The sequence below is a fragment of the Alosa sapidissima genome, chromosome 14 (assembly GCF_018492685.1).
Source record: "Alosa sapidissima isolate fAloSap1 chromosome 14, fAloSap1.pri, whole genome shotgun sequence".
Classification (NCBI taxonomy): Eukaryota; Metazoa; Chordata; class Actinopteri; order Clupeiformes; family Clupeidae; genus Alosa; species Alosa sapidissima.
The window spans coordinates 27,365,193-27,392,033 of NC_055970.1; the positions used below are offsets into that span (position 1 = coordinate 27,365,193).

General features: G+C 39.3%; 2 protein-coding genes across 6 annotated transcripts in view; one reads left to right on the forward strand and one right to left on the reverse strand.

The window, feature by feature from the left end:
• Positions 1-17,266, reverse strand: gas8 (growth arrest-specific 8). Of its 2 annotated transcripts, XM_042062526.1 has the most exons (11): positions 17,102-17,266; positions 16,027-16,119; positions 15,527-15,724; positions 11,000-11,206; positions 10,839-10,893; positions 10,476-10,681; positions 10,169-10,336; positions 8,199-8,285; positions 5,990-6,199; positions 688-753; positions 1-367 (listed from the first exon to the last, which is right to left on the reverse strand). In XM_042062526.1, the coding sequence occupies exons 1-11, from the start codon at positions 17,102-17,104 to the stop codon at positions 173-175; spliced, it is 1,488 nt and encodes a 495-aa protein (XP_041918460.1). In that variant the 5' UTR covers positions 17,105-17,266; the 3' UTR covers positions 1-172. The 2 variants fall into 2 exon arrangements, with proteins under 2 accessions (XP_041918460.1, XP_041918461.1); XM_042062527.1 differs by lacking the exon at positions 688-753.
• The window catches only part of LOC121682386 (sorting nexin-1-like), a 20,178-nt gene continuing 9,630 nt past the window's right edge, over positions 16,294-26,841 (forward strand). The window contains exons 1-7 of one of the 4 annotated variants that reach the window (XM_042062525.1): positions 16,294-16,310; positions 19,738-19,885; positions 21,852-21,976; positions 22,131-22,197; positions 22,301-22,344; positions 22,426-22,567; positions 26,555-26,633. In XM_042062525.1, coding sequence (XP_041918459.1) covers positions 21,905-21,976; positions 22,131-22,197; positions 22,301-22,344; positions 22,426-22,567; positions 26,555-26,633 — 404 coding nt within the window. In that variant the 5' untranslated portion in view covers positions 16,294-16,310; positions 19,738-19,885; positions 21,852-21,904. Of the gene's footprint in view, positions 16,311-17,413; positions 17,953-18,832; positions 18,942-19,737; positions 19,886-21,851; positions 21,977-22,130; positions 22,198-22,300; positions 22,345-22,425; positions 22,568-26,554; positions 26,634-26,841 lie in introns of those variants that run through there. The other 3 variants (XM_042062522.1, XM_042062524.1, XM_042062523.1) reach the window with 3 other exon arrangements.

The window sequence follows — 26,841 nt, forward strand, 5'->3', positions numbered from 1 at the left end:
TTTGCGTTTTGCTTTTTTTAATGCACAACAATTTTAAAAATGTTCATGAAACTCCTGAAAACTGCATGATGATTCAAGGATAGGGAGGTCCAGATCTTGATTGCACAAATGGAAAGGAGCCAGCAAGTAAGTTTAATATGTATCTCTATGTTGGGGTAAAATTCACCAGGAGTCAATTCAGAGGTGGAAGTGTTGCCCTTGGGGCTACATCCTTTCTTTGAATATTTGCTGACACCAGTCCTGAAGGACCTGCACCAAGTGTCAAGCGGTTGAGACTGCACTCCAAAGGCTTGAATCCAAGCTGGGCCACAGGAATCCCAAAATTGACTAGCTTCGCTTCAGACGTGCGCAACAAGTCGTTATGAGCCTGAAATGGTAAAAAAAAGGTGCAATGGTAATACAACTTCATAGAATGATGTCAATATAAGGGTAAAGAAACAACCTGCTTAACCATTTATTAGGGAATATGTTTTTTTTTTTGTTTCCCCTGAAACATAACATCATGGTTCACTTAAACTTCAATGTTGGTACTAGTATGGTGTTAACCATTAAAAAACAGTTTTGTTAATGTAATTGTTGATGACAAACTGTAAGGATACAAATTTGTGACCATAGGATATTTTACTCAATGTTATTTTTTACACAGAAAGAGTAAACTATTTTACTATGACATTTGACCTTATTCACCTTACAGGCCCGAGCAAGTTCATATTGCAAGTCTTTAATGGTATTATTCTTCGTGTCCAATGTCTCCTGAATAGAAGTAAAACATTTGATTAAAGTCTTTGAATTTGAGAAATTGAAAGTCATTCTTAATGGGCTCTTTGCACAAAGGCTCTCAATGCGGTCGCTTTGTTCGCAGTGGAGCGTCAACTGTGTTGTAACGGCATCTTCCGTTATATTCTGTTCCTAACATCTTCACTCCGACACTGAATATCTTGTTTGACCAATAATACAAATTTTAAAAATCCTTCTTTGTTGTAACATGCTGAATTACTAGGTGCAACACCAAACCGGGTCTGTGTAGACACTAATTACATTAACAATAGCGGCAGGTTCAAACACACCTGGCTCCACCGGAAACAAAGCGGCTTTCGAGCCCATTCATCTGGGATAATTCTGTTCATACACCGGAAAAAACATTTTACATCTCTTATGCTATGACGAGTGGCCTCACACAATGGCCAGATCTTTCAACATCACATGTACTACACTATGATGTCACACTGTGCTAAATTGGGACACTTGGGAAAAGTTTGAGGGATTAGGGAGTGACTGGGATACAACACTTACTAATAATAACCTGCTAAAATTAAGGGTTCATACACATTTTAACCAATATTTTTCCATGACTTTTTGGCAAATTTCCATGACAATGTAAGAATGTCAGTTGACATTATACAATAAGAATAAAAATCTGTGTTAAAGTTTACCCCTTAAAAAACACAGCAACTGTCAATTAACACAACTAATTGGGCAGTAGTGGAAATTGAATAGTGAATGCACAACTAACAATTTAATCTTTTTTTTAACCCCACTAAAAAAAAAAGGGGGTATGGAGTGCTGACAAGAACAATCATGCACCAGGTTGTTCAAACAGTGTTAGGTCAATGCTTAAATTAACTGATTAAAAAGGCACCACAGAGAAACAAATGCAATGCAGAGCAGCTCTTTTTTCCTTTGCTGTCTGACGTTAACTGTTTGATTTGGAAATTAACGTTAGACTACTTGTTTTTTCTGCTTTCTCTGACAATTCATCAGCAGATTTTTCGAGGGCAAACACATCTGCCTCCATGGTGGCCCTCTTCTTTTTCAGACCTTGGAGCAAAGTCCTTTTAGGCAAGTCCCTCCTCTCGGCGACCATAATGTAATGCTTTTTTTGCACTTATCGGGCATCTATTTCAGCAGAAATGCACATGCGCAAGGCTTCATGACACCAACCTTGCTCCAGTGGCGAGATCACACCACATGATTGGCACAATGTATTCACATGTCGACTTGTTGCTTTGCGGAAGGGGCGGGATATGTGTAGACAACTGCCATATTGGCGTTACAAACTAACCCCATGCATTTCCATGGAGGATTTTTTGAGTGCTGTCTCCTCATTAGAAAGTCTCTGCTTGGAGTTAGTCAAGCTCCTTCCGCTTTCAGTCTACAGCAGGGGACGCCAAACCGCCGATCGAGATCTTTGGGACTTTCCCAGTAGATCCCAAGAATATCAGGAAAAATACGCAGTCACTAAATTCCTGCATGTTCGCCAATGTTTACAGGGCCATGTTCAATGTCCCACCCGGTCGCTTTACACCTTTAAATGCATTGTGTAGTATATGCAAACCACACGACCCGATGTTGCTAAGTGACTTTACCACGTCAATCTGCACCTGCTGTTGAAGGGTTTCAAACACTTGCCAATTCACGTTCGGGCCATCCATCGAGATTTGGATAGCAAGTTGTTGAGTTTCTCAACAACATCTTTGGCGGTTGAATGGCCTAGGAACTCTGAACCGATGTATTTGAAAAATTAAAGCAGCATAGCTTACAAGTGCAAACGGAAATGTAATGTGTGAAGTTATTGGAATGGAAATAAATGTAACCACCTTCTACATACTTTTGAAGACAATTTGTTTTTGTCTGGTTTTGTCTAAGCGTGCAACAAACGTAGTCAATTAGTCAATTTATTAAGGGAGTTTGTCGGTCAGTTAGTCGGTCATAGGGTAGGCTCAGCAAAACGTTAGCAAAATTAACTTTGACAAGGCTGGCGGCTAGCATTGTTATCATCAAGAGGTGTGCTAACTCGTAAGCCTAACACCGGATTGTTTTGCATTGAGGTGCTATGTTTAGACTTGACGAACTCCTATGGTAGGCAACAGAAATTCCTTACTGCAGAAATAGTAGATTGATGCTCCTGCGTCAACAGTATAGTGCAGGGCGATATGTAGCAAAAAAAGGTTTGTAGGTTGGTTGTCACCGGGATGCAGAGCTAGAGTTCAGCTGCAGGAAAGCTTCCTCTGAACCTGCTGTGCGCCTTATGCAAGCATCACTTGCCCTGGATGGCCTTAATCGAGGGCAGTGAGGAACTGGTGATGCGTTGGGCAGTTTTCACCACCCTTTGCAATGCTTTTCGGTCGTGGGCAGAGCAGTTGCCATACCAAACTGTGACACAGTTGGTAAGGATACGCTTGATGGTGCAGGGGTAGAAGTTCACCAGGATCTGAGGAGCCGGTGGACCTTCTTTAGCCTCCTCAGATAGAAGAGACGCTGGTAAGCCTTCTTGATCAGGGTAGAGGTGTTGAGGGTCCAAGAGAGGTCCTCAGAGATGTGGACACTCAGAAATCTGAAGCTGGTGATACACTTCACTTCAGTCCCATTGATGAGAATGGGGGTGTGTGCAGCATCATCTGAACAATCTACAGAGAGTAGCTCAGTGCAATTAACACACACATTGGATGGCATCTTAATAGATGGCATGGCTGTTGTGCAGGAGATGGTTGTCAGGAAAAGTGACATAAACTGTTGCTAAGATCTGGCAGAATGCTTCTTTGAAAATGTTGAAAGTAAGGCATGAGACTACAATGACATATAGGCTACTTATTATTTAACAACTATACCATCACAAACTCCATGAAAGACAGGATGAGACAGGTCCATACAATGGGAAAAGCACATGATAAGGGATACAAAATACAAGACTACACCAATCAAAGACTTTAAAGCTTTCCTGGGATCAAAGGAAACCAAAGCCAACCTCGTTCTCTACCTTGCTCATAAAGCTGTTGAACTATGTAAACTGCCAGTCACAGTTCACACACACAAAAGGTGGCAGTAGCAGTAAATAATTTTAGCAAAACCCCACATATCTACACGTCACACAGATGTCTTGGTGCTTGCCCTTCGCAGGGTACCAGACATCAACAAAGACAGTCTCATTATCATGGGCACTGGAGAACGTTGGCAAAAGATACATCTCAGCCTAGAAATCTTGACGTACCCTAGCGGCAGCAAATGTAATTTCCAGCCAGGGTAGTCTAGCAACTCTCCGTTGGCTTGTGAGGTGAAAAAAACAAACTTCGGTCCGGCCAATCACATTGTGCATAGAGTCGGTGGACCTATCGGGAATCCTATTGTATCCTATCCTATCAGGAAATTGATGGACAACCGTTTGTCCCGCCATTTACCGTTTATCCCGTGGGAAAGGAAAGGTTTCTGTTTCAAGTCAATCAAGTCATGATGTCATTAAAACACTTGTAGGCTTGTAGTAGGTCCACACCCATCTCCAGACGTGTTAGCTGGATGTGAGAAATTTGTGTCAGCTCCTCAAAACATGGTTTTCAAACAGCTAAAGCCCTTCGGTGGAACTCGGGAACTAGGGAAATCCCATCCCTATGATGGCCCTACCATCGCCTATTGCTGTCCCCATGCTCGGTTTCCTGCCCATGCAGCCTGGAGACCCACTACTTGGCCGATGAGAAATCCTAATCCCTATGGACAATTCATCCCCTACACTGGACTATTTGAACTTAACACTAAATGGGATTCATGAATTATCATACTGGTTATGTAACCATCTAACCACTTTGTAACATATACCTCAGGTGGCTCTAAATACCATGTTATTCTCTGTATATAGACCTTACTGTCCTGTAACTGACCACAGGCAGATGGGTCAGGCCCTTGAGTCGTGGATATGCTTGAGGTTTCCTCCTATATGTTTCTCCAATTCTTGGGAGTTTTTCCTCGCCCCTGTTACTCATGGGCTCTGTCTGAATGTTTAACACTCTGTAAAGCGCCATGAGACAAGGGTAATGTTTTGACGCTCTATAAGTGAAATTAAGTTGAAATTGAAATTCTGAGAGCACACAGGCAAGCAAATGTTTGGGCACAAGATACAGTGCCTGCTCCAAAGATTCTTGACTCACTATCACTGGGATGGAGGCAAATTGTTGATGGGCAATGGGCTCCCGTTTTGTCAAAACTTCCACCAGCACCAGAGGCTGTTGTGGAGCTTGTGAAGTGCTGTTGTCTTGCCAGCCAATGCAGTAGAAGGTGTTCTTGCAAGAGTAACAACTGACCATTCACACAACTTTGCAGGTTTGAAGGCTCTGAGGAGATGTGCACCAATATTAAAAAGACAGTGACAGTGGTGAGGATAAATACTTGAGTGACAATGACAATGTTTTGTTGAACTCTTCAATAATGAAACAAGATGCAGATTTTAAAACAATTTTCAATTTTTTCCATTTTTTCTCCAAATTTCTTGGCAAATGATGCAATACATCTTTTGTAAATAGTCTGTATCTCACTTGTCTACCTTATTATGTGTAGATTTATCAAAATATTTGACCACTTTAAGCCTTTACATTATTTTTTCTGCATATATTGTCCGCCATCTTGAATTTTGGCACTGAAAATGAAGAACAAAATTGGAAACAGGTTGTTTTGTATTCAATGGGGTCCTCCCATCACCAGTTGCAAAAATCTATATGAACTGTTCCTAAAATTACACGATTCCCCATACTAGTATTAGTTTGGGCGTTCTTTTTAAAATGTAGGCCTAGGCTAAATGTTTCATTCAAAGCAGTGCTTTCTCGTCTGCCTCCTTCAGTCACGATAGCCAGACTGCATTGGGTCAAATGTCACTATGAAATGTGATTAATCAGCATTCAATTTTTTAACGCCTTATTATTTCTGGAATTAATTAATCCAATGCACAACTTAACAAACCAAGTGATGGCAACAGGATATGTATGTCATGAAGAGTTCTTTAGTAAGCTGTCTTTTTTATACTAGTCAAGCAAAATGTCCTTTTCTAGCCTTTTGGAGATTGTTGTAAGGGCTGATAGCCTAGAAAGAAGTCTGACTGCATGTCATGTACAGTACATACTGTACAGTAATGAGCTAATGAAGCTGGTCTGAATAATCTTAAAGAAATCATTACAAGTAATCACACAGAATGACCCTAAACAGGTAAACAAACAGGCTTATCACATACCTCCAGTTTGCGGGTTGCCACACTGACAGCAGTGGGATCCAGATTAGACGCAGACAGTACTTCATTGAGCTGGGCTTCCTTTTTTTCCAGGGTTTCAATTAGGCCTCCTAATTTCTTCTCCAGCAGCAAGTTCTTAAAGCCACTTTTCTGTTGAACCTCCTGGATAGCCTTGATGAATTTCTGATAAAGTTCATCTCGTTCTGCTTGGACCTAAAGAGTATAGCAATGTATTCAATTTGTTTTACTATAGGATTATTCAACCTGGGCCTTATTTGTAGATCATCTTTAGGTTTTAATATTCACTACAGACAAACAACCAAAATGGGTCAAGTATTGAATTAGAATGGTAAAAAAGACATCTTAGAAAAGGCTATACAATGAAGCTTACAGGCATAAGGGAAACAAAGTAAACCACTCGTTTTCACCACCATCATATACCAAGATAAACACGGCTTTGTTCAAGTGTAAATAAACTTTATAAAACGAGTTTTCACATGTCTTACCCCTTTTGGGTTTCAGACCAAGAATAGCATTCAATTAACTAATCAAATCAGTGGTCAATGGTGTCTTAAGCCTCCACCGTCGACTTCAAGGCACCTTACCCTAACCTTAACCCTAATCCTTGCCCAACCCTAGTGCCTTCCATGCAGCGATGCCTGGAAGACAACGTTGGGGGCTTAAAACACCAAGTAACAATTCAGTGCCTGTTGTCCAGTAATCAGAATACTGCTCCCATATAATAATTAATGAGTAGACCGAATGCTAAACAACAATAAACTTGTTATTTTGTGACTTGTGTATGCTTAATGTCAGTGCGCCACAATATTTTTTCCTAGTAGATAGTGTGCCATGAGAGATATAAGTTTCGGAAACACTGACTTAATCAAACCCCTTTTCAATTTCTCCCATTTTATTGTTGGGTTGTATTCTATTCTATAATTCCTTAGCTCAGCCCTGATTGAGGCCTACTCCAGGACCAATCTGAGGCTGTTAGGGCCATAGCCCTAGACCAGTCACAAAGGTGGAAACCAAGAGTTTCGGTTTATAGTTTCTGAGGCTTTCCATCACGCCCCATTCACACTGTGTGTGTGGTGTGTGCATAGTGGCTGCATTAACCTACCTGTGCGTTTTCATTTTGCAGCCCATGTTAACAGGTTACAGCTTTCACACTGCCTCCGTGAGACGTGCTTCTCTCAGCTGTAACCACGAGCCAGCTAGACTAAGTGCTAGAGAATAGAAGTGGTGCCTATTTTTCACGCAAGAGTGTTGGAGGCAGTCATGTGACAAGACAGTAGACAGTGAAAGATAGTAGCAACAGCCTTGCATCAGAGAAGTTCCTGATGTGAATACACACACAACCTTGTAGTGATGAACAGAGATGCAACATATCTGGTGTGAACGATGCATCAGACACCGGGTTCTACCCCATAGAGCTCAACAGTCCTGCCCTCCTACAATTCTGGAAGATTGTAGTTAATTTTTTCCATTCAGAATTGGATTATAAGCCGTACAATTTGTGAAATGTGTTTTATTCGCGATTTAATGAAAAAGTACTACACTACTCAAAATCCTAATGTGTAAAAGCAGAGCCTTTGATTGCTAGAGATCACCGTTGCCATGGAAATGTTTATGCCTGACTCCCGCCACTGCAAGATTGTTTACTCGCTCGACCTGCTTGAACCAAGATGTAAGAAGAGGCAGTTAGAAGCGATGCATGGCCATCCAATGAAAACTGTTTTTCTCACCTTTGAAAGTTGAATTTACTCAATGTAAATGGTAGGAAGTTAGTCATCTTGTTGTTTTACATTCATAAGGAAGCATGTTAAACTATTTTTTGGGTGGGCAATGTTCGAAATATATCATTTCGCAATGGCTGATGGGATGAGTAGTCCCTTTGCTCGGAAATTAAAATATGTACACAGTCTTGTACCTTTTTTCGTTTTTCCTGTTTGAATTTGAATTAAATGTTGTATGATTATGAGTCATGTCATAGCTGGTCAACCTAAGGCAGGGTCTAAAACTCTTTATATATGGATTTTTCCAGATGTCGATTGGAGAAATGAATGGGAAACTTACTTCTGGAAACTAAGTTCTCGGAGGAGGGGGCGGGGGCTGTTGAGCTCTATTGTGGTAATCCACCAAAATTATTTTTCCTTCCCTATCCAAAATCAGTGAGGTGATTAGATTGCAGTAAAGTTTGGCTTCTCACCTTATTGAAACTCTGCAGAAGTACTTCATGTTCCCACTTGAGGTCCTTCATATTTTTGTCAGCAACCTTCAGACGAGCCTTGGCACCCTGACAAAGACATCACTCATTCATTTTCTGCCTCATTCTTTGCAGAAGTCAAAATACATCAATGCTACAGTTTCCTAAATACAGCATGTTCAGCACATAATGGTATACGGATGTGTTTATAGCCATTTGTTATGACAAAAACTGTGACAAAATATATTTGAAACCATTAGACAACAACGGCAGTACAATCCAACAACATTAACAGTGAATATAAATAAATGAAAATAAATGAATGAATTAATTAATTTTTATTTAATTCGACAAGTAACTATGCAAAATCTAAAATGTTAAAACAAAAGGTTGGTCATTCAGCCACCCTTAATCCAGACCTGAACCTAGAAGTAAGTAAAGTGACTGGTATATAGCAGTGTGTAGCCTCTAGTGGTGTTTTACTTTAAATGTATGGGGGTAAAATATGATCCTCTAGTTGCGTAAAAACATGAAAGGCCCTCTGTACACCCAGTGTTTTGGTTTGTCCTTTCTGAGCTACTGTTAACTTCATAAATAGAGTCTAAAGTTCTAAAATCGATTGCACAATCAATTGGACCAACCAACACTAGTTTCGAAAACTAAAATAGGGAATCGATTTTAACCAAATATGTACACTATTCATTTTAAACTAATTAAAAAAAGATAGTATACATTTACATATTCTTCCAGCTGCAATTCGTTTGCTTGCATTGCTATGACTGTTCTATTGAATTTCCCCTTGGGGATCAATAACGTATATATATATATATATATATCTACTTAATCAGCTGATTCTAATTAACACAACTCTTCAGGTAGAGCAGCTAATTAGTGAAATCATATGTGTTAACTTTTACTTTCTGAAGCTGGACTTTTACATCTCTGGTTAAGGGTAAGTATAGTAAAAGTATATAAGCATATATACACTCTTTTGATCCCATGAGGGAAATTTGGTCTCTGCATTTATCCCAATCCGTGAATTAGTGAAACACACAGCACACAGTGAACACACAGTGAGGTGAAGCACACACTAATCCCGACGCAGTGAGCTGCCTGCTACAGCGGCTCTCTGGGAGCAGTGAGGGGTTAGGTGACTTGCTCAAGGGCACTTCAGCCGTTCCTACTGGTCGGGGTTCGAACCGGCAACCCTCCGGTTACGTCCGAAGCGGTAACCAGTAGGCCACGGCTGCCCCAGAAGTGACTTCAACCACATAGATTTGTGCTTGTTATCTGACATTTTGTGTGGGTAACATCTCCGGTGCCGTGAATAAAGCTGCAGTCTCACATCAAGTTGTCTTGGATTATTTCTAACCACAGCCTACCACCCTAACCGCAGATCTGCCATCATTTCATGTATTAGTACTAGCATTGATTTTATTTGGATTTTTAAAGAATTAAAATATAAAAAGCATATTATAAAAAATATATATTGTAAAACATATATTTTGACATGTATCTCACCACAGCAAGCTCATAGCTCTACATGCATTTCATGTGTGTGTAGGGCAGACGGTCATGAATCGGGCAATATAATTGCCATGTTGGAAGGATACTCTGGGGCTGAGCAATTTACAGAAATATGTGGTGTATGATTTACAGAAAAAAATGCCATTTTTTATTTAGTGATGAAAAATGACCTTTCTGCGCTCCATATCTGTGACACGAACTGATCTGACTTGACCCGAGTTTACTTGTTAGCCAGTGTGTGCCTAGGTGTATGCACTCATAATGATTCTCAACTTTTTACTGCATTGCCATGAACAAAGTAAAGGCAAAAAAGGTGTTTCTTTGTTGAACAAATTGGGATGCAATGTGAGCCTTGAATTGGATGGTTAAAGTGGAACAGTAAAATATTAAACTATAACAGTTGCATAGTAGCCTGTAGGATATGTATATTTAGGACTTGTGCATACCGCTAAGGAGGCCTTATCCTTCTCATAGTTAGCCAGCTTTTTCTGGAGTTCAGCTACATCTTCTTTTGCCTTTTGCAAGGGTTCTGTCAAACGCCTTTTCTGTAGTTGCACCTCAGCCATCTCCTTCTCTAGGCGCTCCTCCTTCTTCTTCATCTCCTCTACTTGTTCCTATAAATACACAAACAGAGGCTGATGGGATCTGCAGTCCTATGACAAAGTTAACATTGAACAATCAAGTATAGAAACACATTTGAGTGCATTTTAATAGGTTCCAACATCACCCACAACTACAAATTGATTACCTTACCTTCAGTGAGTTGATAAGGGCTAAATTATTAATTGTAATGTCATTATAGTAGTTCTTCATGTCACTGAAGGCTTTCTCGTGGTTCTTCATCAGCGTACTGATCTGAGCATTTTTATTCTCCTCAAGAGCGTGGTTTTCAGTTTTCCGCCTTTGGTCTTGTTCCTGACGCAGAATCTGCATCTTTTTCTCATATTTGGACTCAATTTCTAAATAATACAGAAATATGACGTTAAAGTATTAAATTGAATGGCATATTCCCTGGAATGCATGTGCAATGTACAATTATTTCCCAAAATTACTTTTATACACCCTTACTGAATTTTATTAAAAGTTTTAAATTAACAGAACAAGTGACAACTACACCTCTAACAAGCCTTTCACAGTCATTCCTTATGTTGGTGATCTCCTCTTCATGTTTCTGTGAAAGGTTTAACATAGTTACAGTGGCATGTCAGTCAAGTTACAATGGCAATGAAGGCAAGTCAACAAACAGTCAATGTCAACAAAAATATGGGTCTACAAACCAGTTTTATGCTCTTTATGAGGCTTTGTTTGGACAGCTCATGATCTCTCAAGTTCATCTTCAGGGATTTCATTTCTTTCAGCAATTCACTCTCCAGTTCTGAATATTCCTCTTGCATTACTTTGGTTATCACCACTCCTTCTGCTTTGAGCTCTGACACACTGTTTTGGTGTTCATAGAGCAAATGCTTTACTTTCTGTTTGTAAACCTGTACAACAACAGAATACAGTCAAAATGAGAGACATTTTCACCGAAGTACAATAAACAAGGAAAGGAAGAGGAAAGTATAGAGCCGGTCATCATACTAGCCACTTCTACAAGAAGGGAAGACATACAGTGCCCTCCACTGTGTTTTGGTGATTTATTGTAATCTCACAATGCTATATAGCATAGACGTAGCGAGTCCCTACCGAGAAAAAAACAGCCATGCAACTTCCAAGAGTGGCCCCGCCAAAACTCGCGAGAATCTGAAACATTACCTTGTCAGTAGATATAGTTATTTGGAGAGTTTTTGCCTGTTGTTAATCCTTCACCTCCACAACAAAAGCATTTGCATTATGTACAGGGGGGATAAGTCGCGAGAAGTTTGCTATTTACAATAGCAGAGTGACATATAAATACATCGCGACTCTAGGAGAGTGTTCTAAACTCGCACCAACAAGGAGCATCCAAGAGCAACAGGGGCAAGGAAAAACTCCCTTACCAAGGAAGAAACCTTGGGCAGATCCACGGCTCAAGGGGCTAACCCAACTGCCAGGGGTCTTGGTGTCTGTGTTGGGGGGGATGACAAGGGAGATGCGATAGTGTGCTGTGTATGTGGGGAGAGGGCAGTGTGCAATATGGGTGTTGGAGAAGCTTCCTCATAAGACAATGTGCTGTGTATTGGGGGGGGTGCAGTGTGCTGTAAGTATGTTGGAGGATGTGTGTTGGAGATGCTTCCTGATGGGGGGGCAGAAAGGCTAGGCAATCAAGGACATGGGTATGGGTAGATAGATGGAGGAGAAATCAAAAATAATAAATAAAAAAGTTCTATGGAGATGTGCAAAAGTTGGAGAAAGTCAGATATATGTGTGTGTGTGTGTGTGTGTTTTGACGTGTGATGAAATAAGAAAATAAATAAAAGGTCTGTAGCATAGGGAGAGGGATGTAAAAGTGCTAAAAGTCATGTAGGTGTGTGTGTGCGCGTGTTCATTTGAAAATGAAATGTTGTCTCATTCCTGCCTGATATAGGACTTCAGTTGCTCAACAGTATGGGGTATTCTTAATCATGTTTTTCATTCCATGATGCACCTAATTTGACAGGTCTGGACTGACCTGGACTCTTCCTCTATGCAGAAATAGCCTACTGTTTTAATAAGTGCAGAATTCATTTCGGCATTGTATTCCTTGAAATATTCAAGGTCTTCCCTATAAAAGACATCGCCTGGATAGCAGTATATGTTGCTCAAAACCTTTATACATCATTCAGAATTGATTGTGCCTTGCCAGATGTGCAAGATGCCCATGCTGTAGGCACTAATGCACCTCCACACCGTCATGGATGTTGGGTTTCAAACTGAGCACTGAAACAAGTTGGATAGGCTGGATACTTGGATAGGCTCTCTCCTCTTTAGCCCAGATGAATCCATAACGGTTTCTCAAAGTCGAGGACTTGTGTTTGGTAGAACGAGCCCTGCCGAGTCAAATCCTTCAAAGACAATCACAAGGCTTCTTCTTAGCATTTGGAAAACACACAATGGAACAGACTAGCGAGTGTGCAGTAAGCTGCTTGTGTGCGTTATTAAAAATCATACCTCCTGCCCGCTTCTTTTTGAAAAACAATGAATGCACCAGTCATTCATTCACCAGTCAATTTGCAAATAGAAACCTCAGAGCAGCAACTATTAAGCAAAATCGTAAAGAGAAAAGTGTAATATTTAGCTCGCAATAGCTCTTATTAGAAAATGTTTAAATACCCTTCCTAAATGCCTTATTTACACAATTACGGTGTGAGAGTTCAAAGTTGTCAAAATGATGAGGCCATATTTCATTTAGGTTACTTTACATAGTGACAATAACACAGTGTTTACATTTAAATACATAGTGAACTTCCTTGTTTGGTATAGACTTTAAATCTTCCACAAATGTTTGCACAGGATTGTGGGTGTTCCAAGCACGCAGAGGATACACACATGCATCCTCTAAAATTCTCAGAAATTCTCAGAACGAAGGACTCAGTACTTGATAGAATTTTAAAGCACCCTCGACATTGGAACAGTGGCAAGATTCGACGACGTAACATACTTCAAAAAGCAGCTTTGAAGGATCCGTCCTTGACTTTGTGACTCTGTATCATGTCTAAATACAACTTTGGCTCTTGCATGGTAAAGTTGACACTAGCATTTCTGAATTGAGTATCCAACTGTGCTCAGAGACAATGGTTTTAAGAGGTTTTACTGAGCCCATTCAATGATTTTCTTTACAGAAACAGGTCTGGGCCTGGTCTCCCGATAACGATGGATACATGCACTTACAAGGGCTTTCTATGATTCATCTTGCGATCGTTCGTTTGGTTTTTCTGACTGTTTCCCGAACATGCTCGTAGCATGAACGCGCGTGCACTGCTCTTAAGGGGAGCTGTCCATGTTACTAGTTCTGAAATATCCTCTAATTTGATGGTGATGTCAGGTGACTGCACGTCACACCTATAGGCCTACCGTTTAAACTTCGGATCTACACATTAATTCACATCAATATTAAAATAGTCTAATAATCTGCATGTAAGAATCCCAAGTCAACTATATACCACACACAGACATAAATAATTATTATTATTATTTAAGATTAGATTGTTGCACCGTTTATGTTTGTGTCACTTAAGACGTTTGAAGATAAGAAAGAGGTCGAGTAAGAAAGTGAGGAAATGTGTAGGCTTAAATAACATATCATCAATCATCATCATCCGTTTTTTTATTCAGGGAGAAATTGACTGAGCATTTAGCTCTTTTATAGAGTTACAAAACAACAACAATAAGTCTAGGCTTAGATCTTGATGCAGCACAGACTAAACCACATGTTCCTTTCTCTTACCTCATAGGCCTAATAAAAGATAGCCTACACTTACATAAAGATAATGACAAACTATTCTGGCAACGTCTCGTTTCATAACTCGATTGTAGATCTACAAGTGTTTTCACGACGCTCTTAAGCTACGATGGTTTCGGGAAACAGGCGGCAAATCTTAAGAAGTTCACAAGAGGGACTTTATGACGCTCTTAGGCTTACGATGCTTTTGGGAAACCGGGCCCTGGTGTTGATGCAGTGCCATCTGAGGTCCTAAATCGTTTTTTAAGCTCTATGGAAATGTTTGCAAATATTTCTCTGGATTCTCTGAATGTTTTAATAATATTATGTCCTGTAGATGATTAACTCCCCAAATACTTCACAATTTCATGTTAACAAGCATTAAAATTACATCGTTTCATCATTTGTACACACAGGTTTACACAGAGTGATGAATACCCCTAAATGTTTATTTCTAAGAGACCCTGCCTCTCTGGGATGCTCTTTTTCATACCCAATAGTGTTGCCAGTTACCCTAAATAGTTGAAAAATATTCCTCATTTTGTTTTCTTTATCATTAGCCTACACAACTTTTCCAGCATTTTGTTAGCCCTGTTCCATCTTCTTGAAACATGTTGCTGGTATCAAATTCAAAATTAACATATACTTTCCATGAAATAGTCAAATTTGTAATTTTACATTCTGTTTTTATTCGCATTTTACACAACGTCAACTTTTTCTGATTTGGGGTTGTACAATGTAACCCTTTGCTTTACAGTGGTAACTGATGTACATTATCATTTTAGCCTTGTATTTTTATAGTTGTTTTCAGTTGAATTATATGTAGATTATCCCGATCTGAGGTGTTGACGTTTGCGGGTTTGAGTCAGGGCAAGTGCAGGGCTGAGCCGCAAGGTTCAACTCAACACAGGTTACAGTCGCATAGGTGAGCGAATGTTTAAACAAGGTTAAAGCACCGGTAGATTTACACCCAGTGGGGGGGTGTGGTGATGCCGTTCCGTGCAAAACGGATGACGTTCCCTTGGCTTAACTGCCTAAAAGTTTATGACTTTGTCAAAATCTTTTTGCAAGTGCATCTTGGGGATGGAAAGTCCTGTATTGCCCTTTAAAGGGCATATAAAATACATGTTTTCAGACCATATTTTCATTTTAACAATCTGGACCTACTATCTTAGCATAATTTATCATCACTACTAATTGATATATTGTGAGTCATCATGCCCTAACAATATATTGTGCGTCAACCATGGCTCCTCCCTTAATTTAAACTAATGGAGTATTTACTGCAGGTATGAGCAACTACCACGTCTGCTTGTGAGACTCGACTCCTTTTTAGATACGGATCTAATTGCACCGACACTATCAAGAGGTCATGTCTGAAAACAGCTTACGTTAAATAACTGTGATTTCAAAATTGACTTAAATAATCATCATCATGAGTTTTGCCATAATCAAGCAGACCTACCTTAATTTCAGCCTGGTGTCGCTCTTCTGCCTCCTCCATTTCCCTGTCTCTGTTCCTCAGCTCAGCTTTCTTGTCCTCAAAATCTCTCTTAGTGATCTCCCAAAAGGTATGTATCTTGTCTCTCTCCAGCTGAAAATAATTGCGCTCTTCCCTCTCTCTGTCCAACTCCTCTCGAAGGCGGACAATGTGTTCTTCCAACTGTAAAATACATGTAACTTTCAACATTAGTTTATCTGCATCAGTGCACCTTGTATGTTTCAACATTAATCTATCTGAATCAGTACTAAAATTCCTTGTAATTTCAGAATGTCTCCAGTTGAATGGTTGTATGTTATTTATTATGTACTGCAAAACACTGAAGAGTACTAAAAGAAATTAAGAAACAGCAGAGAAGACAATACTTTAAAGCCTACATTTCAGGTATACCGCTGCACATGTCTGACAAGTCTGAAGATCTATGGCTTTTTTTTTTTTCCATTAACAAAACTATTATTACTAACCTGTTCCTTCGACATTTCCTCTGTAGACAGGCCATCAACAACAGTGGGTGTTTTTCCTTTGGGACCCTTTTTACCGGGTTTCTTCTTAGGAGGCTACAAATGATCAAAGGTTAACATTAAGGGGTTTGCCAAACGGATTACCAAAACGTTTAACGTTAGGCACATCTTTTAGGTCTTTAACATCACCATGGAAGCCTCTAGCCCTAACAGACAGGCCCACAGCGGGCAAGAAACGGTAACTGAGGCAGCTGCCAAAGAAATCACGGAAAGGAGATAACTTAACGGTAAATTAAGTTATCCTAATGTTAACATTAGTTGTTTCAAGACACTGAGTTAACGTTATCAAGAAAGACGAACGTTAACTTTAACCAACTTAACGATGGTCAAAGCAACGTTAAATTTCAGCAGAGGTTCCAGACAGAGTTATCTAACTTAACATTAAGTTAGTGCTAATTATGTTAACGCGAATCTCCAGTTTAAGTAACGCAGGGACATCAAGACTATAATCGTAACGTTATAATGTTACCTAATGATAATGTCAACCGTCCCGTACTCCGTATTCCGACCTCTTACGTGTATGTCACTTAATATTCGTTTCTATACAAACCAAGACGGCGGATTCCTAAAGAAACGCAAGCACCTACATCATAAGTGCATCTAAATTAGCTATGTACCAGGATTTACATTTTACCGTGACTCGAAGAGCTGTGAACAGTGCTGTAAGGCTGCGTACAACTCAGCTTGGCGCTCCAGTGGAATATTTTGATTTGCGACGAGAATTCTCGGTCTAACCGTAGATGTGCCGTGAGAAAGGTTGGAAATAGGCAGCACAGCACTAAACTCCGAGCGTGGTAAACAAAATCGGATATTTCAGGCAGCAAAAGCCCCGGTAAGAACCAAACTAGATTTTGTTCAAATCTACACACCTATGGCTACTGAAAAATGTAAGGTTCATTTATCAAATGTTATTGTGAAGTATTAAAAATACGTACGTTACCTGTTATGCTATGCTAGTTATCTACCGATCATTTTATGTTGTTTAATCTTAGCTACTGGAAAAATGAACATCACTCACCATTTTAAAGACGTGAAGTACAACTTAAAAGTACATAAATATAAACGCTGATTACTTCAGTGAGATGCGGTTAAGAAATAAGGCAAGCCATTGAATTCTGACTAAGTGTTGCCAGCTCCTTAAATTAGCCAGCTAGCTAACTTGGCTTGTGGTCGTTTTGATGTGAACAACAATATGGTGTCATGGCAACGCTACTTGTACGGCTCTCACGCCAAGTCCCGCCTTATGCCTACCTCTGATTGGCTTACACGAGAGCGCTTAGTTTCCGGAAGTAAGTTTTTCTCCCATCGACGTCTGGAAAATCCGTATATAAAGAGTTTTAGACGGCGTGACTCATGACAATACATATCATTTCGAGTGAAAAAACAGAGAAAAAGACAAAAGTACAAGACTGTGTCCATGTTTTGATTTCCGAGCGAAATAACTACTTATCCCCTAAACCACCGCGTATGGCCGTCGCGGCTTCACACTCCACCACAGTAGAAGGCGCTAAAGCGGTATTTTGTTGGTTTGCAAAGATGGAAGTGGAAGAAGGAGGGAGGTAAATGACAAGTGAAATGCTGAAGTGTAGACGTCTGGTCAATTATCTTCAATCGATCGCTGGACACCTCCAAATCATTTGTCAGTCACAGTTGCAAGTGAAATTGATAGATAATTACATTAATATTGTATCACCAATAAGCACGACTGTTTTGGTCATATTCAAACGTTAGCGTTAACATCATCAAAGTATGGAGGCTAGCACAGAGCGTAATCCACCGCCATTCCCTGATCCAATGGATCGAGAAACAAATTCGAATAAATTAGAAGAGGAAAGTGACGACGAGGGTGAAGACATTTTTACTGGCAATGTAAGTAGGCTATACAATGTCAAGTTTATAACGGATGTAAATGCTGTAATCATTCCTGTTTGATAAGCTGTTCAGCGTTGAGTTAGCCTGCTCGAAGCTAATTCGAGAAAACCAAAGGGACAGGGCAGATAAACATTTAAGTTAGCTAGCAATAACATTCTTCTGATTGCCAACATCATTTCAAGTCGTTAGGTCACTTTGTTACATGAATGGGTGTGAGATACAAATTGTCTTCGCTGTTAAGATTTGCAAAAGCTATACATTGCACGGAATTCATACTAACGACAAGGGCAGTCGGGCGACTGCAGACCCTCGCGCCCCCATCGCCGAGTGCTATTGAAAGTGAAACCAAATTCCTAGCATCCTGATCTGGATGATCAGACTACAAAGTGATAACCACGTGTCGATTGTTATTTGGCACATGGGCAATTCCATGGAAAATTAAATTTTTTGTAACATCCATAACGCCAATAAAATGTGATGGTATGGCATGATGTGAATGATTACATGAAATTTGAGCATTTGCTAATTTTGGCTGAAGAATGTACATGAGAAAAAATGCACAACAAATTAATGTTATCATTCACATCATACAAATGCCAAGGCATTTCACTGGCGTTATGGATGTGACAAAAAGTCCATTTTCCGTGGAATTGCCCACATACATAGAGATAATGTTGTAAAACATGTGGTGAAATGACATTTAGCTGCCCAACGGTGTCCTGAGTATCACCAACTATTTATAAGAATAAAGAAAGAAAGATTTAGAAAGAATTTAATAGGCCTAAATAGATTGAGAGAGAAAAGTGTAAAAAGTTCCGTGTGTAAGTATGGCAATATGGCAAGTCCATGTAATGTAGTTTATGCATGTGTGTTCAGGATGCGGATGGCTTGAGGAAAGAACACATTGGCTTTCTCCGCTCTACTGTATCCACTCCCCCTCTCTGTGCCAGTTGACAAAGAGGATATGATGATGGAGGTTATCAGAGGTATTAAGGCAGACAAGCATGCTTTGACTAGGGAAGTTGGGATGGGATCCAGATGACATGTGGAGGATGGTCCCTTGACCAACATAGAAAAAAATGGTCGTCCTGGACCTACGGATCTCGAGATATTCACAGAAAACTGTGTCCATCCTAGTCTCCTTTTGGGGGTCCGGTGCGGCGGGTGGTTGACGGATCAAAGTGACGGTTCTTTGTCATCCTTGTGTTTCATGCAACCCCGTTTTTTAGTATCCTGGGAATCGTTCACACAAAATTACTGAAGGAATAACAAAAACAAAAAAATCCAGAAGAAAAAAAACTCTGACAACCTATATGACCGAATTGTGTTACACTAAACTTGGTAGCCTCACCTATTTCTGGTTAAAGTATCCTGTTGGGCGACTATACTGCTGTTGGGCGACTGCAAAGATCAATAAGGCAAAGACAACCACTGGATGAATATAGCCTATACCCTTTAAGAGCATCTTTTAATATTCTACAATCAATATGAGTTTGCTGCCAGTGTTTGTTAAGTGTGTTGTGTTCTGTGTGTGTGTGTATGTATGTTTTTATTTTACTTTATTCTCATCCCTATGCTCTCTCTGTATGATATGTGTCAAGGTTCCCTAGTCTATGAATTTAATTGTTTGAGTAATAGTGGAAGCATTACAGATTATTCCTTTAGGAAACACTCCTGGGCAGTGTTACACTGTGTGAGCAGTGTGTCAACGATGTCGCTTCTTAATATATTATAATGATTCCTCATGATAACGGATGTCCTCTATATCTGAATTTCATGTAGATTAAATCCACCTCTGGCACCCCAGTAAACCAGATACCAACAGACATCTTCACTGAGGAAGGATCAGGCACAACTCTACAGTCCCACAGAGTGCCCCAGCAGGATGCAAATGGCCTACGTTCTGATGATGATCAAGACCTTTTTTCAGGTACATTTTGTATTGATGAAGGATGTTAGCAGAAACTGGTTTTGTAGAGATTAGATGAAAGTCCAAGTTACTTTCATGGTCCACATATCAGCAACGGAGGCCAAATTATTGTTAATTATAATTTTTTGCCACATTCCATTAAACGTTTCAGAAATAGACTTTTATTTTATGTAGAGATAGACCAATTAATTGGGCTAATTTTTGGCATTTTTTAGTTAATTGTCATCGGCCGATATCCAAGGATATTAAGCCAATTAACAGGCAGTTGCATCTGCGGGCTTCCCCCTTGTGTCACTTAAAGATTCCAGCCAGAACAACATTGTTCCTGGGATAAAACCTAGGCTTAACTTCTTACCATCTTTTTATTCTTTGTCTTGCAAATAGAGGGTAAAAACAGGCAAATATCGTCCCCAAAAAATCGGCAGCATATATCGGCCGACCCTGATTTCTAAAGATTGGCATTGGCAAGAAAAACCCACATCGGTTCACCTCTATATACAGTTAATGGTTGTGTGGCGAACGACCAAATTGTGATTCAATCTGAAGTTCACTAAAGGTTAGCATCATGAACTGCGGCGCAATTGAAGTTATCACAACACTGTCAACCGAGGTAACTAAACTACCGTAAATCCTCAAATTATGGCCGGAATTCTATTTATAGCTGGGCCTCGGATAATAGCCGGGGGCGTGGTCGATTCGGACAAATAAAGGCCGGTCCCCAAGTACAAGCCGGGGTAATAATTGCCTACCAGTAGGGCTATCAGTCCACGAGCACTAGAAGACATTGTTTCGATTTAACTCTTCACTTAAGAGCTCTTCTTAATATTTTATATTGTTGGTTGGTTGGATACTGTTATCGATGAAAAGTCGTTGTCCTACACCATGGGTCTCAACATGTCGCTCTCAAGCTACCAGCTTGCAAGAGGCTGAAGCAGTACTACATTTAAATACAGTTGTTGCAGCAAGGCATTCCAGCCTACGAATTTAATAAAAAGTAAATCACGCATAATTAAAAAATAACTCAATTTAGGCTACTTGGATACGCAATAAGGTATCCATTACAGCACAGCACACATTCAATTAATGAATGAAAGTGGAGTCGAAATGCATTTCTTACCACCATGGTGACAAAGAAAATGAAGTATGATTCGAAATGTAAGGTGACTTGTCAAATTTGCCAAACAACATTTGTGAGAAACTGTATGTTTCATTCGTCTCATGCTGTTTCATTCGTCTCGACCAGGAGGGAGAATGAAACATCACACACGTCCCACTTTTGCTTAAATAATTCCTGAACGGTTTTGGTCAGGGATGAAAATGCAACTGTATTTGGCGAACAGGACAGATGGACAGATGTAGGTTGCTAGTGACAAAATATTAGCTTTCAGCGTGGTACGATCTCTTTGAAAAATACACTTCATTAAAACATGTTTCATCCATCCCTGCTTCTCCCTATTTGGATCGTTATCTCTTAACACTCAATGAACAGCATCACAAGATGAATGATCCGTAACTGAAGCCTATCATCGGATAGCCTAGTAATATGGATAGGCATTCAGTGTGTTTGAAATAATTAATTTGATAATATTTCCCATCTTTACAGAGGAAAAGTTTTGTGTGAAGGGAATTAAAGGCCTGTCTCATATAGACGCTTGTCTCAAATAATTTTTTGTACATAATAATTTATGGTATCCAGCATCTCCTGGCTTTTTGTAACACTTTTTATTCATCTGTATTAGGGGTGCCAATAATAGTGGAGGGGGCTGTAAATGAAAATTTGACATGGTTATGAATGTTTTGGGGATTAAACTGTTATATTGCTTATGTCGAATTTGTGTTTTTGTTGGTGGCAGAAGAGGTCATTAAAGGAATTCTAGTTTTTGCATTTTAATTTTTGTTAAATCAGTGTTATTCAATAGTCCAAGGCTTCTGTAGATTGTTTGAAAAACTCTTGTTTTATTTTCAGAGGCAACTGTGGAGCTATCCATAGACAAGGTTAACAACAGAGAAAGAAAAGAAATGACAAGGCCAAGCCCTTCTGTACAGGACATTTCTTTCAAGTCTAGTGCGACAAATAAGTCCTTGGAAGAGGTAGGACAAAGAGATAGACACAAGCTGTTGAATCACAGTAACTAATATTGCCATTTCGACACATGCCATCTGCATTTTGCTGAAACAGTCTGCAGTTGATGAGGAACTATTAAAGTTATTTGAAATTATTGTCCTTTTTTATGTCATACTTCAGTGGGAAGAGGAAGAGAACAAAGACAAGTTTGAATTAAACATTGCCGTGACTAATCCAGAGAAAGTTGGTAAGACCCTTTATTTATACAGTACAGGTCATGGCTTCTAAATGTATGTCTGTCATACAAAATGTGACTATTCATAGTTCTTAATGTTGATGTCTTATTGCAGGAGATGGCATGAATGCTTATATGGCCTATAAAGTGTCTACTCAGGTATGTAATGGCATGTATATATACAAATACATTTGTAAAATATTTGAATTTATTTAATGCACCTCACTTGCCTTCTTGTAGACCACTCTACCAATGTTCAAGAGCACAACATTTTCTGTGAGGAGAAGATTTAGTGATTTCCTGGGACTCTCTGAGAAACTTTCGGAGAAGCATTCACACCATGGGTATATTGTGCCACCACCCCCAGAGAAGAGTGTTGTAGGTGAGGAACTGAACTTGAAATTGAACATGGTTATCACATTGGTAGGTTGGTTTAAGTCAGCGGTTCCCAAACTTTTTTCCCCGCGTACCACCACCTACATCCTGACTCGGCTCTCGTACCCCCACCATCCGACACATAAAAACATAACACATTCTATTGATGCATTCCAGGCATCATGTTTATTAGCGGCCCTACATGATGACAAATAACAAAATGCGCAGCTGGTCTATGAGCTCTCACACTAAATAAACAGTGTGGAGAACAACATTAGGAAACACAAAGAACAAAGAGAACATAGGCTTAAGATTTAAAAAAGAATAAATTAACACCTTTCCGACATTGCCCTTTTCATCTTGTGTACCCCCTAGTGCAAGCTCGCGTACTATCGGTGGTACACGTACCACAGTTTGGGAATCCCTGGTTTGAGTGAATAACCTGCCTCAAAAATGTCGTTTTGGGAACTATTTTAACTTGTGAGAATAAAATCAAAGAAAGTCTGCAGGAATGCTGTATTAGACTGACTGTTTCTTCAAATAGGGTAATTTAATTTCAAATCAGACAGAATCTTGTAAAATAGTTGTCTCCCAGATTTTGCTCAAAGTTTGCCGTACGTAATGTTTAGGTCCCCAAACTAACATCTGTAAAATGTTTTTGTTCAATTCAATTCATATTGTTGATCTTTTTACATATATTACAGCTTGTCCCAATTGCATGCGAGCAACCGATTTTGGTGTAGCATTGAGTGTTCTCTGCCCACTCTGAATCTGTTAAATATGCGGTTTTATTGTCATATTTTTGGTTCAAATTAGCAAAACAACACAAGCAACAGAAAGAAATGGGGCGTCCGACAAAAGGTCTGCTCAAAACGTTGTGTTGCGTGGCACTGCACAGCACTGTGTTGCATTGCATCTAGTTAGAACATTCTAATTGAAAATAAGGTAATCTAACTGGTTTTCTCGCCAACACTCGGTTGAATTGCATACAGTTAGGACACAGTGCTAAATTCTCAGAAATGCTAAAATACGCAACCTCCCCTATTTTATATTCAACATATTCATCCCCATTTTTTTTATAGACCTCAAACATTGACACAGCTTTAATAAAATATTGTCTTTAAAATGAAAGACAAGATTTGAGTAGGGATAGTTAACAGGCCTTGGTTTTGGGACCCACTCATGATCTAGATCAAAACAGTCTAAGACTGCAGGAACAACCTGATCTGATTTGACATGGAATGACCCAATATTGACCTTTAATGTGTTTTGTGATTAACGTGCATAATGCAAAGAAGACAAAAGATTGGCCTCACTTCCTGTTTGGCTGCTTCACTGTCCATTTTCATTGGCTACATTAGATGAATGCCTTCATAAATCAGAATGGCAATAAGTACCTTTTGTGAGCATTGGTCTGAAGATCATCTGTGGCAAATTGTGTTATCTCTAGAGTCCTTCAAGGTATAAACTGGATGTAGAATTTTATTTTCAAGGCAAAAAAATCAACGGCTATTAGCGAAAATACATTACTGCTTTTTGCAGCTCCCCCTAGAGCGAAAATACATTACTGCTTTTTGAGGCTCCCCCTAGAAGTACCTGTACCAAGTTTGGATTTTATACATCGAAGTGTTGCTGATATATGAGTCACTGTTCCTGTTTGGCAGCTTTGCCACCAAATTTGATTGACTGTATTCAGTGAACGCTTTTGAAAATTGGAACACCTATATGTAATTTTTGTGAGGCTCGGTCTGAAGAGCATCTTCCAAATTTCGTGAAGATTGGACACATTTTTTTTCCTAATCCAATATGGCGAAAATTGACGTCATGGGGTGCGTTGAATTCGGCATCATCCAAGGATTCCAGTTGTTTTGCTGCTAGGACCCCAATTTACTTGCCTAATTTATGAGTACAGATTAGGTGTACAGGTACACATAATGTTACAGTTTTTTTCAATCACTAACAAGCGCTTACCCATACTTCAGATACTTTTTCCAAACTCTTAACACAGACTCACACCTACAAAACACAATTGGCCAAATGGATAATTTTCTTCTCAAAAACACATTTTGTTAAATATATACTAACTCTTCATTTCACTTACAAAACAGAACACATATTTCTCTGCACACACTAACTTTACCAAAACACTGGAAATCTGACTCAAAATGAAATTATTCTGTCAAAGAATAACACTTGTTTTCTCTTCACAATGTACATGCAGTCAATCAAAGTACACCAGGTTTCAAAATACTGGCTATTGTTGACATTACAAAAACTGCATAGACTTTTATGTTTCAGTTTTACAGGTATTTGCATGCAAAACATGCTCTATCCACAGTTTTTACACTACATTTCTTGGTTGGGAACTGTATGTCCACATGTAATGTGCACATTCAAAAGCATTCCAGTAAAAAGCAAATCAGTTTTTTTTTCCCTTTACTGTTTACTACAGGAGGTACAGTAGAAATACTGTTTACAGTATGATAGAACAGAAAAAGTTTTACAGTATTGCTTACAGTGAACAAAATATCCATGAAACACACAAGAGCATTCTGAACAAAAAACAACAGCAAAAAGCCCAGATAAAAAGGGGGAACTAAAAAAAGCACAAAATTACTGTATCTCATCTCTGCGATCTTTAGAGTTAGGCCACATGTTTTCATCATCACACATTCAACATCGCATCTGATATTAGTTTTTCTCAGTCGCTTTGGTGCTTTTCTCACATCACTATTAACATTTGCACAGCAGTTAGTGCAATTCTCAAAACAATTAGTGCAAACTGCAAAACATAGTGGATGACCTGCAAAAGCACGTCACTTGCTCAAAATGTCCATTCCTCAAAAGCAGATATTCATGTCAATGAAACTGTCAGTGTCATCAGAATGAGAAGTCTTGACACCATCGTTTATGAACAAGATAGTCAAATGGCTTTGTCATGTTTTCATTATGACAGTTCTCTCAGTGTTTTCCAATGCAAAAAAAGGTCAGAACTCGGTGACACTACCTGAACATGCTCAAGACAGCACTATACAGTACTTGTACAGCCATTTGAAAACTACAGTAAAGTTACACATTGCTGTAGTTAGGTGAGTACAAGATACTGAATACGTACATTTTTACTGTATGCTCTTTGCAATTCTACAGCATTGTGACAGAATTTGATAACTAGTTCAACAATTTTGTATGTAATGACTCAAGCAATGAAATGAAGACTATTAGTTTTATTGGGAACGACTATTCAGCATGCATAAGTATAGTTCATTTTGACTGACATGACATAAGCAAATGATAATGTTAAAAAACAGCAGAGAATTGTATGAAAGCAACTGATACATGTCCAAAAGTATTTGCAATTTGTTCAGAGGAAGGAGAAATTGCTACTATGATGTGCACAAATGACTAAATGTTGTGGAGGTTGAACTAATAGTTATGAGAATTTTAATTCTGATCTGAAAAAAGCACCAAAGCGACTGAGAAAAACTGTATCCAAGGCGATGCACCTGAGATAAAACCATTTGCTAGCAGAATCAGAGCAGAAGCAGAGGTTTTGATATAGTGTATCTAAGGTTTGGAGTATTGTGTTTGCTATTGTGGGATGTTGTGTGTTAACATTAGTAAATACTACAAAAACAATCCATAGTTTTGTTGGGAGGTATAGCTTGTCTGTTAAGAAAATGTAAGCATTGCGGAAATGTGTTCACTGACTGCAAATTGTGTGAAAACGACATGACGTGTGAATGGTATGGCCACAAAAGACCGATGCTGTGCTAATTGTGTTTAGAGTTTTGAAAATGTGACAACTGGTTAGACAAACGCTTGTTAGCGACTGAAAAAAACTGTAACTGATTGCTTTTTGACACAGTGGTCATTTGATGCTTTTAAAAGCTTGGGAGTAAATGGCCTTACATTGAACCCTTTCGTGTCATAACAGGGTTAAGGGTGTATCTATTTTTCTTCATAATATTTGATATTGTGATATTTGCCTTGCTAGGAATGACTAAAGTGAAAGTGGGAAAGGAGGATCACTCCTCAGCAGAGTTTGTCGAGAGGCGGAGAGCAGCACTGGAGAGGTGAGTATCTTTGTGGTCATTCTGGAAGACAAGTAATGTCAGCACCATTTTTGTAGTAGCCTAGAAATCTAGAGTCGGTAAAGTGGCTTAACATAATGGCGGCGGAGTTGCGACGGTTCCGTGTGAATTCCCTGCTACTACTAAAACAAAGATGGATGCTGCTGCTGGCGAACAGCGGACTTTGAATCGCGACTCGAGTTAAGGTTTT